We start from the raw sequence: 15,658 nt of genomic DNA, 5'->3' as shown, positions 1-15,658 counted from the left end.
TTATGACACGTCCCCAGCCAGCGACTGCTATTGATATCATGGGCAACGTTTGCTGCAGAGCTACAGGGAGATCACTTAAAGAAAATCCTGGCTAGAACTTATAGAGCAATTACCAGAAGATAACAATAACTGAACCTGCCAACTGGGAGTATACTGCAATGTGCTGCTAATTCGTGTGACATGCAATAGGTTAAGTAGTCTGTACAAAGGTTCTAAACATCCTTGCAGTACAAATGATATAAAAGGATATAGTATTCGACAACACATAACAAAAGGATTCTTATGAGAGTGAAGTTTGGAAATGAACCCCCTGCTTTGCATTTTCACTTCTCCGATTCTTGGCCTAACAGCGTGGCCACTTAACCCCTTAAGGACCAAACTTCTGGAATAAAAGGGAATTATGACATGTCAGACATGTCATGTGTCCTTAAGGGGTTAATCATCTTAATGGTGAAAGGAATGTGCTTCTTTAAGCTGCTTAAGAAGGATGTGACATTTCTATTTTCAGACTTATTCGTTAGGTGAGGAAGCATCTGACAACTTATGCTTCCCCCCACCACCCAAAAAAAAGGTAATTATGATTTACAGAGGAACGAGTCTTTGATGTTTAACAGTATTTGAGGTATATAATGAATCCAATATCTATTGTTCCATAAACTAACCTGATTTCCTGTATCTTCTTCTTTTAAGTCCTGGTCTGGATCCACACCCACCCTGTTAAAAGAGATTTTTTTCGTTAAAAATTGGCAATTTTCCAGTAACGGCTAAACTTAGTACCTTAAATTTTGCTTAATGCTCAGCAAGCTGGGATGCCGAAGCTACCCTTCAATGTACTTTTACATATTACAGCAGTATAAGGTAGGAGTTTAATAAACAAATTAGACATGCTGGGTAACTCACTAAAGTCTGAGTTATGGCAAATTAAAATCCATATGTCAAATTTAGGCTGTAATACCGGATAAGATAAAAATCTTTAAATTAGTTATTGTCACAGCTTGACAATGTTAGCCTCAATATCGCCATTAGGATTTCAGTCTGCTATAATTCTAAGTTAAGTGAATAATTCTGATTGGTGTTATTTTGTATGTATTGCATACATTGTGTATGTATTAACAATATTTGATTTTTTTATTTTTTTTCTTTCATAATAGATACTATTACGGCTACATGTGTAAGTGCATTTCTAGAGTTCCACAATGCTGAACAGGGCAATCTACAATGATTTGCTCTTGCTTTATTCATTCAGATATTAAATGATAATCAAAGTTTTTTTTTAACCTGACTATCTAAAAAATCAGAATACATTTGACTTGACTTGTCTATATGAGTTGGCAATTTTGGTTGTGGCTGTGAGATTTACAATTACTTTAATGCTAACTGTAGTTGTATATATTTTTTTGTATAAATGTTCTTGATGCAGTAAAATGTCCGTGAGAAAGATATTTCTTAAAACTCAGGCCTTTTCCATGTAATAGAAAAATGTATTCCCTCAAATGCAGACTGCCTGCAGATATCCTTTAAGATAATGGTACTACCTGCAGCAGTGTTTGCATATAACTCATTCTATGTTTCTCATGTTATGCTTCTATAGTATTACTTTACAGAAGGTAGTGGACGCATGGAATAGCCTTCCAGCTGAAGTAGTAGAGGTTAACACAGTGAGGGAGTTTAAGCATGCGTGGGATAGGCATAAGGCTATCCTAGATTTAAGATAAGGCCAGGGACTAATGAAAGTATTTAGAAAATTGGGACTGGATGGGCCTAATGGTTCTTATCTGCCGTCACATTCTATGTTTCTAACTCATACCATCCATTAATTGCTGTTTAATTCAATTCTCACTTGCTGTGCGAATCGTTATTATATTTATTGGAAGGAAATCACTGGTTGCGTGGGACTTTTTTTTTTTATCAAAATTGATTACATTGATTGTCATTATACATCTATTAATTAACAATATTATTTGTTTTACTATTATGTCTTGCATCAGATGTACTGCAGTCTGAAAATATAAAAGAGATCATAAAATAATCTATTTCTACCTGGAAACTTAGATCTCTATAGAATTTAGAAATCATACCATTTCCGAGCAAACAAGTCACATAGGAGGTGTTATAGTTCTTTTTTAATCGGTTGTTCATTTACGTTACCATGAGTGATGATTAGAAGTCAAAGCATCTTTGTTATTGTGTATTCATAAATAGGGGATAATTGGCATGAGATAAAGGTACACTCAGAAAACAAGATACAATTCAGTAAAGGTTTTATAAGGCAACTTTGGAGATATACCAAGGGAAGACACTATTGTTTGAACACTCGGTCTCAAATTAACATGTTCAGCATGTTAAAGGGACACTATAGTCACCATATCAATTTAAGATTAATGAAGCAGTTTTTGTGTAAAGATCATGCCCCTACAGTCTCACAGCTCAATTCTCTGCCATTTAGGAGCTTAATTATTTTATTTATCCAGTCTTATGCACACCTCCCTGCATGTTACCTGCACAGCCTTCCTAAACACTTCCTGTAAAGAGTCATCTAGTTTTTACACTTCCTTTATTGCAAATTCTGTTTAATTTAGATTTTCTTAGCTCATGCCCTGTTAATAGTTTGCTAGACCCTGCAGGAGTCTCTTGTATGTAAAGTTCAATTTACAGAGCAGGCGATAAAAACTTTTAAAGTAAGTTACATCTGATTGAAAATGAAACCATTATTTTTATTGCAGGCTGTGTCAGTCACAGCCAGGGGAGGTTTGGCTAGGGCTACATAAACAGAAACAAAGTGATTTAACTCCTACATGGCAGTGACACTTCAGAGGCATAATCTATCTACAAAACCTGCTTCATTAAGCTAATGTTGTTTTGGTGACTATAGTGTCCCTTTAAGCTTTAAAATAATGTATTTTTTTGTGAATTATTTAGTTTAGCTGGATCCATTCAGTGGTCGTAGCATAAAGAATATATAGGAGATTTCCACTGTTCTAAAGAACTGTCCAGCACATAATGAACTTGCTTTGAGCAATGCATTTGGGCATTTCCTCCCTTGATGGCATTTGCAAACCTACACCATAATAAAAATTAAAATATGGCACGTGACTCAGACAGATGGTGTTTCCATGCTAGCAGGGGTATGAACCGTGTTTCATAAATGTTTGACTAATGTTTTAGAAATTATAGCTGTACTCCAACTAAAGACTGCTATAGTGCATTAGGCTCTACAGGATTACATAAAAATGTGCTCATAATAGTTTTAAATACGCTGTAATAATGGGTAACGGACAGACATTATGAACTCATTACTCCTTGAAAATATCAAGAAGTTCTCCAGGGCAACAATGGCTTTTAATGTCACCACAAAGATTTTATGATCTTACTGTAAACAGTATTAGTGAATTAAAATGTAGTCCTTGGGGGCCGAAATTCACCCATGGTGAGTATACGATAGACCAGGCATAGGCAACCTTCGGCACTGCAGATGTTTTGGACTACACCTCACATGATGCTTTCCCAACATTACGGGTGTAAGAGAATTATGGAGGATGTAGTCAACAAAATCTGGAGTGCCGAAGGTTACCTATCCCTGCCATAGTCCACTCCAAGGTGTGTGTGTGTGTGTGTGTATATATATATCTCAGGTTATACTTTGATGGGTCATTCTTGGGCACACATCACATTTTCACAACTATCCCAGAGTTCCCAGCTTAACATGCAAATGAGCACAGACGGGCACAAATAAATGCAAAAAAAAAAAAAAAAGGGTCACTTCAATACAAAATTTGAAGCCACATAAAGACAATCAGTACACAGGTCTAATCAAGGCAGAAAAACATAGGAAAGAGAGAGAGGTAAAATGGTAAATGGAGAATTTATTGTTACTGGACAAGAATTTTGTAAGACATCATACTCTTGTTATTTTCTTATTTCATCAGTGGACTAATAAGACTACTATGTCATGTATATAATATCTTAACTAAATTCCTATTATCTCACCAGTATAACGAGTTATTATGTGCATTCTCTTCTTTATATGCTTCCTAAACTGGTTCCAGTTTTAAAGCTAAATTAAACAAACACAGAGCATCTGATCCAAATTAAAAACACCTACAAAAACCTATTCATCCTCAATGAAAACCCGTAGCTAGACAGCCGAGAGACGTACTTTGCTAGGAACATGGCATTACACATAGGGAAGTTAGGCTTTCCAAAACAATATTGCGATTAACCTTCTGTTGGTACTATGCATGAGGAACACATTCCTTTTACCATGTTGGATTTTTGCATTTCAAAATACCCCCTATTTTACCTTTCATTGCTGTCTACATTCATCCACATATATATATTTTATTATTCCTCATATTGCTAGATAACTTCACAGAAGTATTATCTTGCTGCATTTTGTTGAACCATCAATTCAGTCCCATTGGAAACTAATGCATACATGTTCACCTATGCCTTGTCTACTGGGCAGGTGTCAGGGTAGATATTCTACTTGGTTGAGGACAAGGTTCCATACCTGGAACACCTTCCACATTTACTTTCGCCTCAACTTCTTCTCTAGTAGACGTGGAGATTCAGTTGGTTCAGAATTTAAACAAATAGGATGATAGTTTAAAGTTCTGAACTTTGAGCCGAAATGTAGCTGAATCACAAACCAAAGATGATTGATGAGAAAAAAAGATGATTGATGGCTTGATGATAGCCACTTAATGTTGATTTTATTCACAGATCAAGATCAGCTTAATTGACCAATACAGAGAAAAAAAGGCGGAACAATAAAAAATTTGAAATCTATTAAAATCTATATTAATATATATTATATATTTAATTTATAATATAAATATAGATTTTTTTGGAATGCTCCTCCTCTTTTGCTTTGTTACTTTTTTTCGCTTGATCTGTGAACCAAATGGTGGGAAAATGCAGCTATCAGTCTACTTTCAGATATAACCTTTATATCATGTATATATTTTGCCATACACTGCTAAACCTATTTTTGTGCCATTTTGATTCATCTGATACATTTTCCAAATCTTTTTGTTAATGAACTTTGGATGAGCCAAACTGCCCTATGGAAAAAAATTCAGCCTACCCGAATTTAGTTTTTTTGGATTTTTGGACAAAGCGGCTAAAACTATTTTTTTTCTAGTTTGTCTATTCTCTAGTGCAGCCAGTCCAATGCACTAACTTTTTTTTAATTTCAATCAAACTTCTAATTTTAAAATAAATAAAATATCTTCATTTTACTTTTTGATAAGACTTATTATAAAATGATTTAGTTTTTTTTTTACGTCAGGAGTACATGTAAACAAACAAGATATCATTTTTTTTTTTTTTAAATCTACCCACATTTTGCATATAGCAAGACTTTAATCTGAAGAGCTCAGCTATTTTTGCTTCTCAACATTACAATGGTAAAAAATTGGACAGAAAATGTAATTTAACAGGATGGTACATCACCTATTTCTTTTTGACTTTACATATTCCCACCTTTACAGTTTAAACTAATCTAAACTATTTTGCTGTTCTATACCAGTTTAAAGAACTCTTGTGAATGAAGACATCATCAATGTTTGAAATCTTCTATTAGTATTATGCTACAGATATTTTCTGAAGTAATGATATTTTGTAGACATTTATATGTTACTGGTAAGATTTATAAAACGATTTTCATTGCTCCCCAATAAAATAAATAAATAAAATGCTAAACTTGATGCTGCCATTAAGTTTTCATTTTACTATTATGGGCGGAAAGACATCAGAACAAACGTTTGTCACATTGGCCCGGAAGTTATAATACAGGGGAGTTTAGTGCTCAGTGTTTAGGCAAGGACTGCAAATAAGTAAAGTCTTTATTCAATGCCAGGATAGTTTATTGGCATGGTGTATGTGCCAGATATATTCGTTAGGTTTTTTAGATGATGGAAGGGAGGGAGGCTCCCTGTTTGGTGCCAGTGTTTTATTGGGTACAGTCAACATTCGAGTTGTGAGCGTTACATTTTATTGTGTGATTATGGCACGTTTCTTCTTTTTAGGAGGTTTGACGCTGGCCGAAGTGATTTGTTTAGCACTAATTACACACAAGCGTTTCTTTATTGTAAGTAATACTTGCAATCCGTTACAGTTTTAAATTTTGTATAATTTTTAAATGTCATGTTTTCTCTCCTAACCATTCAACGCAACACATTCTATTTTCATAGAGAAAAGGAGTAGCGGCGCAGGTATTTGCAGTACCAAAAGGACTAAAAATATATGAACAGTTCCTCCTGAGCTGCACCTCCTTCCACTGTAGTTTCAGCAGTGAAAAACAAATAAACATAGAAACATGAGGTCTGCGCTTCCAGTTGTAGTGTGCACCAATGTTTAGTTAAAGGACATTTGCATTAAAAGTATGTCCTTCAAATAAACGCTTGGTAGCACATTGGTGCACACTACAATTGGAAGCACAGACATTATTTTATGTTTATTTCATTCTATTTTCACTTTAATAATAAATATACCCCTTCTTATTTTATTTCTGTAAATTAATCATTTATAGTGAACCTCTTTTGCTGCTTGGGTGGTCATATCATTTGGTACTGTTTCAGGAAATGTATGTAACAAATGTCTAAAAATTCAACTTGAAGATATTGATGCGTAACAACAAGCAACATTTCTAGCAATCTTATGTTAGAAGTGATTTGCCTCCTGCAATTTAGCTTGCATTTGTATTTCATTCATGTTGCTTGCCTGAAGGTGATATGCTAAAGTAGATCTGGTAGATGCCTCTTTTACTTACTATGATGACTTTACTTAATCAGTATAAGTAAGGAAGCCCATAATTGTATCCTCTTGGCTGCTCATTTTAAAGAAGGAAGAAGATTTAATAAGACAAAAAAACAGGTGCCATTCTGGAGCAACATGCTAAATAAAGCAATCACCATGAAAACCAATAGAATGTTTCGCAACATTTAGTATTTTGCACCCAAAATAGCATGTTTGTCTTGATAAATCTCCTCCAATTTCTCTGCTTCCTAAACATTCAAATCATATTCAGAGCCCAAATGCCAGATTATCAAATCTAATATGTCAAGAACAATGGCACAAATAGCAAACCTCAATAATGGATCTCCACTTCCGATTCCCATATGCATGGACAGCAAATCTGAATACTTTATTGAATTTTAAGAAGCCTTCATTATAGACAGGTCACTCTGGGTTTACATTTTTTTTTCATAGATGCCAGATAAGACAGTCCAGCAATGTGGTGATGTACATTCATGTCTTCCAGAGTGCTAGACTGAGACATGGATTTAAAGATATGCAGTACAGGGGACGGGGCGGGGATTGGCTCTGAAGGAAGATGGCTGCTTAAATCTTTCCTGCTCCACTATCTAGTGTAAATTTGAGCGATAATCCCAGTACATTGCTCAAAATGGGGAAAATACACAGACCCTCCAATATCCAAAAGGCTCCTGAACCGAAAAGGGGTCTCTACCCCATCACTCTGCCAGTACCTTTCAATGCCTGCGGATCTGGCGCCCAAGGCCATATCGGAGGAGGCCTCTGATGATCTGGGCGACAAATCACCTCACTTTTTGCAGGAAGACCGATCACCTGTGGGCCTTGCCGACTAGCGCTGACTTGGCAGCCGCCAATAGCACGCTCTAGACCTCGATTAAAGCAGACATCCAGGTGCTCCGTGATGACCTCCAGGGCCTACATGACACCTAAATGGCCGTGTGGATGCCATGTGCGACATGCTCCAGATGGAACAGGCTCTCGCCTCAGAGGCATCCAACCGCCAGGCGGAATACTTGCGGGGCCTCGCTCTCCATGTGGTAGATTTAGATAATCAGGGACAGCGCAACAACTTGCGGCTGTGAGGCCTCCTCAACTTTGAGGACTCCCACGCACAACTATGCGCTACGTTGGAGGTGATCTTCAATAGGCTACTCTCCAGGGACCCATCCACCAAGATACCGTTTATCAGAGCACACCGTGCCTTGCGCCCCAGGGGCCTGCCAAAGCTCCACCACGGGACATGATCTGCTGCCTTGAGTCCTTTGCTGAACGGGAGGCTATTCTAACGGCTGCAAGGGAGGTTGTCAAGATCTGCCACCTCTAAACCGAGCGGCAGCTCTTCCCAGACCTCTCACCTGCCCCACCATAGGAGGATGCGGAGACCTCTCACACTGGCCCTACACTTACCAGCGGGCCTGTCCTGGCTCCAGCCACATGCCGACCTGATACATCTGGGAACCCTGATCTCACTCCCAACACTGAATATGAAGTGGCCTGACCCGACTGAATTCTACTTTTCAGCAACAGGGGGACCGCAGACCTCACCAGATGACTTTCAGAACTCCAGCTTAACCCTCCAACATACCAGAAGATCGGCAGTGGCACTCTTTGGGACTTCCACCCGGGACCATCCCGGGCAGGACTCCACGTGGCCACATACCCCTGCCGCGGACGCATTCTCAGGCCTTGAACTCCCTCTTTCTTTATCCATTCATTCCCTCTCTGACAGCTCATCTTGCCCTCTCCCTCCTATCCCTCTCTTCTCATCCCCATTCTCACCACTTTAAACACACAACACCCGGCTGGCAGCTCCTGAGTGACCCTCAACTCCACACCGCTGGCTGGAAAGTCCAAGTGTCCACACAGAAACAATGATGAATGGGGGACTTTTCAACTAACCTTGCGGCCTGTGAAGTGCCACACCTTAGGTGATTTAGCCCAGTCAACTGGCTCCTATGCTCACCAGACCAGGCAACAGACTTGCAGGTGTTTTTTTTTTTTAAAAACGTAACCAGCACTATTTTTATTAACGGACGCAAATGTCGCTTGGCCGACACCTCCACGGAGTAAACACCACCCGAGACATGGCCAGGTTACCAATATTTTTACACAGTCCCACAGTTTGTTTGATTACTAAATGCACTGTTTACCCTCGTGCTAGATTAGCGTGTGCCAAGCGGACTGCCTTCCTTAGTGACACGCCCCTCCTCCACAGAGATGCGTTCTGATGCTGACATCCCATTCCTAGTGTACGCTTGACCTAGCAGAAAGTCTAATCGTTAAGGATTATTATTGTTTGTATTTTTATGTTTCCTTTCACACCTAGCAGCTCAACGCCTGATGCTATCTCAACCTGTCACATAGCACCCAAACGCTTACATAGACGCATGCTATTGGCAATGCGGGGGCGCTGCTCAGCCACTTATGCCATTTCCCACACGGCGACAAGCGCACCCCTTGACTCACCCTCTGGACCCACCAATACCATCTTGTAGTAACTTTTTATATTGCACAATATTATGTACTGTGTAAATGGGCCCTGAACACGTTCCATGCGCACGTGCCCCCCTGCGCGACACCACGACCCTGGGTTTAACACACAGGGGACACCCAAATGAGGAGTACCACTGACGTAACATGACTACCCCTGTAGCTCCAATCTTCTAGTTCTGGGATTGTCATACTGTTCCCCCCTGCCATCCATACCTGGGGCTGCTCCCTTGGGCTTTTCTTCCCGCCATCTCCACGCTTATCAACAAGCCTCCCTCGCTGAAACACCAACTGCGTGGCCAGGAGCCGGGCTACACGCATACCTAGGTTCTGTACCCCCATGGTGAACCACACCTCTCCCTTCCTGCCAACAGACCTGAAACTGCTTTCGGTTAATGCAAAATGCCTTAATACTCCTGAGAAAGGCTCTCTTGCGCTGGGGGAGTTTAAGGCTCAAAAGTCCCATATAGTCTTTGTACAAGAAACTTTAGACATGGCTCAGCTCTGGAACGGACCAACCATATCTACCCCATTGGCTATTATGGGAACAACCCACAGGGCAAATCAAAAGGTATCTCTATCCTCATCCACAATCCACAAGTCTGCCCCCTTTCACCACAACTGACCCTGACCACCTTTCAGGAGCTGGACACACTACGTCACAAACTGTCAACCCTCCTCCATCAGCATCATCTACATTCCCACCAAAGCACACTTCTATCTACACAGCGACAAATCTTACCTCACCCAATTGAGGGACCATCGGGGCAGAGTACAACGGATGCCAGATGCGATCGCTGAGGTGGCCCACAACTACTATTAATCTCTGTACTCGACGGGGACAGATCGAGAACACTCTTCACTGATTCCAAGAATGGATGGCATCCAGACTTACTTGGAAGCTAACCTCCACACGAAACTGACGGTTGACGTCAGAAGTGCTTTAGAATTCTCTTTGACCGTAGAGGAACTAGTGGCAGAAAGCTAGTGGGGAAAGCCCGGGCCTGATGGGCTGACCATACGAAATTATAAACAATTCGCAGACATACTATACCCACAATTCCTGAAGCCGTTCAATTCCCTCACAGAAGGACAGAAGCTCACCACACAAACCATGGCGGCCAACATCGCCCTGATCCCTAAAGAGAGAAAGGAGCTGGAGCAATGTGCCAGCTACCGTCCCATCTCGTTGTTGAATAGCGACCTAAAACTATTCACGAAGATCCTGGCCACCAGGATGAACCCATACTTACCTGACCTCGTGAAGTCTGATCAGGTCGGTTTTATCCCCCACCGAGAAGCAAGAGACAACACCACACGGGTCATCTCCTTGATACACCAGGCTCAAAGAGATGACAAGAGCCTTCTTCTGCTATCCATGGATGCGGAGAAGGCCTTTTAGTAAATGCTATAACATATAAATAATAATCAGACTAAATGTTAATGAGAAGTGTACATCAAAGAAAAAAAAAATGAAGTTTCCATTTATTTTATTTATTCACATTTTTTTTTCTTGATGTAAATTTCTCTTTGATGTTTTGCCCGATTACCCTCTACATGGAATGCTGTAATTCGTTATTATGACATTTAAATGTATAATATGAAACACAATTCCTGTAATAACTTCTCTGTATGATGTATATACTTGTTGTCATGAACACATCCAATATAGTGTTTATCTATATGTAGATCACTGTCAATTTATCTCTATCAAAAGTTAACCCCAGAGCTAACACAGATTAACATGCTTAGTAACCTCCTGAGATGCATTTTCACTACCCAATCAGCACTGTACACTTTACAATATGTTATTTCCAGCACAGCTAGTTTTCTTTTCTCATAAATGAATACCGATTTATTTTTGGCTGTTTTGATAACCATGCTTGATTTGGACTCAAACCTCAGTTTGTTCAGAGCATAAAACCACATTTTCACTGCACTAAAACCTGTAAATATTCTTCAACTAGAGAACTATATACTGTATCCCAAAAACAGTTATGTACTTTACAACATGTAATGGTATTTCTAAAACAAGGTATAAAAACAGAGAATATGAGAACTCTGAGAATGGTCAAAAGCTTAGAGAAACTCAAGCTTTTGTAAATCCCTGCTCAGGTCTTAAAAATATTTTTTTCAAAAGCTACCCCAGACAATTGTTTCATTGCTGTAACTCTTGTCAGAGGGAACTTGCAGGCACTTTTGTTCTGGACTGCCCTTATGGTGGGATCAGGTTTTTTTGTACTGGCACTAGAGAGCAAAAACATTTCCCCCCTGAGTGAGGATTAATCGAAGGGCAAGCTACAGAATTTATCTAAGCTTTTGCCTGTTCTCCAAGTTCTCATATTCTCTGCTTTTGTTGCAATGCAATTTGCTAGGACTTTCCCTAAATAAAAAGGTAGTCCAAATGTGGACCCTGTGCTCACTGTGCTTAAAGGGGCAGCTACACCTTTCTGAAACAATTGTCCGGGGTTGCCAAAACAATACTCCGGGGGTTGCATATCTCTCGTGCAGAGGGAACGTGAAGGTATTTTGGTTCTGGACTACCCTTATGGATAGGATCAGTCTGATATGCAAATGGTACAGGTTCTCTTTTTAATGGAATAAGTGAGCAAAAACAGATGTAAGCAGGGATTCACTGAAGGGCAAGATACTGAGTTTCTCTCAGCTTTTGACCATTCTCCGAGTTCTCATATTTTCATTCTTTGCTGAAAGAAGATATGCAATCATAATGTAAAACATTAATATCTATCAATAAATACACTTAGACTGATACAAATATACACAAACACATATGTCTAAGCCAAGTGTTTAAAAAAATAAAATAAAACAAAAATTATTAAAATATGTAAGCTTTGAAGTTGCTATTTAGTGGATGGGTGAGTGCACCAGAAGTTCCTTTCCCAAGTAAGTGGGTTAATCTCATAAGATCAGACGTTAGTTTGTTGGAGTAGGACCTGCCAAAGATGGGGTACATTGGCGTTGTGGCAGGCTTATGCAATGTATGATCATATACTGTAACTAAACAACCATTATTTTTGCCTAAGTGAGGTGTTTTGTGGTTTTTGGGAAGTATACACACACACTTTCTTGTTGTGAAGATGACTTCCTGTTCTCAGATTAGGGACTCCACTCTGCATTTGAATTAAACACAAATACATATTTGAAACCATGATCTTGCAATTCTGCAGTATCTATGGTATTTGGAGTGATCCTTTAAGCAGATAAAATACTTTGGGGGAGATTTATCAAAGTGTTCTGTTCTAAAACGTGGTGCAATTACTGTGGATACCAGTGAAACCAGCAGGCACTTTCTATTCAGGCCTCCTAATCTTTCACATTTTTGGACCACTTTTCAGAACAAAAGTCTTTGCTAAATCACCTCCCCCCATCTCTACTTGACACAACCATTAAATTCTCAGTTTAAATTAGATTTTTGTGACTAAGAAACATCAGACTCCTTAGGTAAAATTAATCATGTTCCTCTACAATACTTTGCCAACAAACTGCAGGTTGTGACTGATTATTTCTAAAAAGCTTGTGATGGCTTTATTATTGACATTGCTGAGAAAACACAACTGTTAATTTTAAAAAATGGCAGCATTTGATGTGAAAAGCTATTGATTTAGACACATATACAAAGTCCCAATTCCTCCTTGGATTAAAGTCTGATTTTATTTATTTTTAGATTAAATATCCTTTTCTTTAGGTCTTTAAGCCAACAACACATTTATAGCCAATACAAAACAAAAAAAAAATGCATCTGACATAGCTATTCATTTTTATATATGTAATTACTAGGGAATAGCAGGCACATTCGAAAACGGCACCAGTTCACGTTCCTTTACGATTCCCAGAAGGGTCTTTGTATATCATAAGCATTAAGTGTGACATATAGATCGAAGGAAAGTTACTTATGCTTGGTAGGACTATTCATGTAATGTGATCATTGATGCTATTAGTGTGTTGGTGGCTAAACTAGGACCCAACACGCAGTGTCTAAGTAACACTAAATTGATGAATGTAAACAGTAAATGTAAATAGATATATATGTATATATATATAGGCCTTATATATGTATTCCTGGGTCTAAAATTGGCAGACCAATAGATCATGGATACCAAAAACAAGGATAGTCAAGAACAAGCCAAATTTAGCATACCAACTGCAAGATAGAAACTGCAAGATAAACACGCTCACTGCTAACCAGTAAATGGAAACTGTGATTAGTCCTGAGTTTCACTCTATGAGGATAATGATTGGTCAGAACTGACCTTGTGATCACAAACATGCGTGCTCATGAATGACGCAATGATGCACGTTCATCTTAATTACATGATAAGGAAAGAGCTACATAGCCTTGTGGTTTTGCAGTGAGTGGCATCCTTCCAAATGCCATTTCAGCTGGTATCTGCTTGCACAGTGGATCGAATGGAGATCCACCCCAAGGTAAGTTTTTTAGCGTTGCCACTGTGATCAGACGCGGTTACATTATAAGAACAAGTAAAATGATAAGAAATGATCAATATTAGCCAATTTAAAATTACAATATTTTCAAAAAACAGCAAGATTGCTGCACTCAATTGAGATTAGAAGGTAACCTAACTGATTTATGAGTACTATTAAGACTTGTTCCTATTAACTCACAATTACATTAATATGCTGACAAAATGTGTGCAGCTAAAACAGGGACTAATGGGAGAGTGATATGGTGAGATATGTTGAGCTATGAGGGATAAGTGAAGGGTTCGGTTAAGAAGTGATGGGGAAGGCTTCAGTGAAAAGGTGTGTCTTTAGAAGTTTCTGAAAAGATGATAAAGAGGTGGCAGATTGGATATGGTGAGGGAGCTTATTCCAGTGGTAGAGGGCTACTTGGTAACATGAGCAAAATAATCAGTAAAATAATGTGCAAGCAAATGTGTGAGGGAGTTGGGTAAAATGTGTGATTGAGGGAGAGGAGAGAACGGTTTGGAATGTAGAAGGAGAAGAGTAAGTAGAGGAAGAGAAGCAAGGTTCTGGAGGAATTTGAACATGATGGTAAGATATCTATAAAGAGAGCACTATCATATTGGAACATAGTTGAGCTTTTGAAAAAAGGACCCAGCAGAAGAACAGAGCATGGTTAGGAGTATGTCCGCAGCAGGCCAAGTAGAAGAGAGTTACAATAATGAAGCCTAGTGACGATTATGGAGTGGATAAGGAGGTTTGCATGTGAATAGGTCAGAAGTGGATGGATTTATATAGGTCAAAATGACAGACAGATGTGACAGTGGCTAATTGAATGCATTTTTCTTTTCAAGAGTGGTGTAGAGTGAAAGGTGACCGTGAATTTATGAGATGTTTGTAAGTGGGGTCTAGAGTGGGAGGTGATGGGGAGGGTGCAGTGGAGAAGAGTAATTAAGTTGTTGCTGTATTAATTTAAAGAAAATGTGATAACATCCATTGGGAAACAAAGAGATGAGGGATGAAAGATTGGTAGTTATCGAAGTAAAATAAAATCAGATCTACATGTCATCTGCAAAAAATGTGCATACAAGCCATCTGAGGAGATGAGGTCAGACAGAGGATATCCAGCAGGATACCAAATGGAAAAGGCATCACAGTTGGTGTTGTTGAAGGAAACTTGACAGGATCAAACAGAAAGGTTGCATGAGAGACAACTGAAGACACTACCAGCGATACCAATTAGGCTAAGGTAAGGAGAAGAGCTGGATGGTCAGCAGTGTCAAAGGAAAGAAGGATGATGATGGACAAACATGTAGAGTGATGTTCTTGGGTGAAGAAGTTATAGACAGGAAGCAGCACTGTTTTATTCAAATGGTTAGGGCAGAAACCATATTGTGTGGCTGGGAGGATAGAATGGGTGTGGATTAAGGTAGATAATCTGATACCAAACATTCAGAACTTAAGTAACAAATAAATTAACTAACAAAAAAAAAAAACTAAAAAGTATTAGTGGACCTTGGAATGGCAGGCTTTAATGTTAATAGAATAGTACAGGACAGGCTGAGGTCAGGGAAACAGAATGTACAACAATGGTAGACAAGCCAAAGTTCAAGAATACAGAAGTCAGGATAGTCAGATAAAGAGCCAAGGTCAAAATACACAGGAATCAATAGAAATAATTTATTCTCTGATAACCAAAACTGGAAACCATGACAGGGTACTAAAACAAGTTTTAAAAAAATGTTTAAATACCATAGGAACATCTCTGATGGCCACTAAAGGTCATGTGACATTGGAATGTGCATGATGTCGCACACACGTTCTTGAGTGTCAGAACCACAAACCGTACTTTACATAGGACACGAGGTCATGCGTTTAGACTAGAAGAAAGAAGATTTTGTCTAAGGCAAAGGAAAGGTTTTTTTACTGTAAGAACAATCAGGATGTG

The 15,658-nt window shown here is 38.9% G+C and overlaps 1 protein-coding gene across 1 annotated transcript in view; it reads right to left on the bottom strand.

The window, feature by feature from the left end:
- Window positions 1-15,658, bottom strand: part of SLC9A9 (solute carrier family 9 member A9) — an 807,694-nt gene that overhangs the window by 109,613 nt on the left and 682,423 nt on the right. The window contains exon 13 of the mRNA XM_063442493.1: window positions 663-714. Coding sequence (XP_063298563.1) covers window positions 663-714 — 52 coding nt within the window. The remainder of the gene's footprint in view (window positions 1-662; window positions 715-15,658) is intronic.

The sequence above is a fragment of the Pelobates fuscus genome, chromosome 2 (assembly GCF_036172605.1).
Source record: "Pelobates fuscus isolate aPelFus1 chromosome 2, aPelFus1.pri, whole genome shotgun sequence".
Classification (NCBI taxonomy): Eukaryota; Metazoa; Chordata; class Amphibia; order Anura; family Pelobatidae; genus Pelobates; species Pelobates fuscus.
Note: the sequence above shows the minus strand (reverse complement) of the source record. Positions and strands in the feature narration are given on the sequence as shown.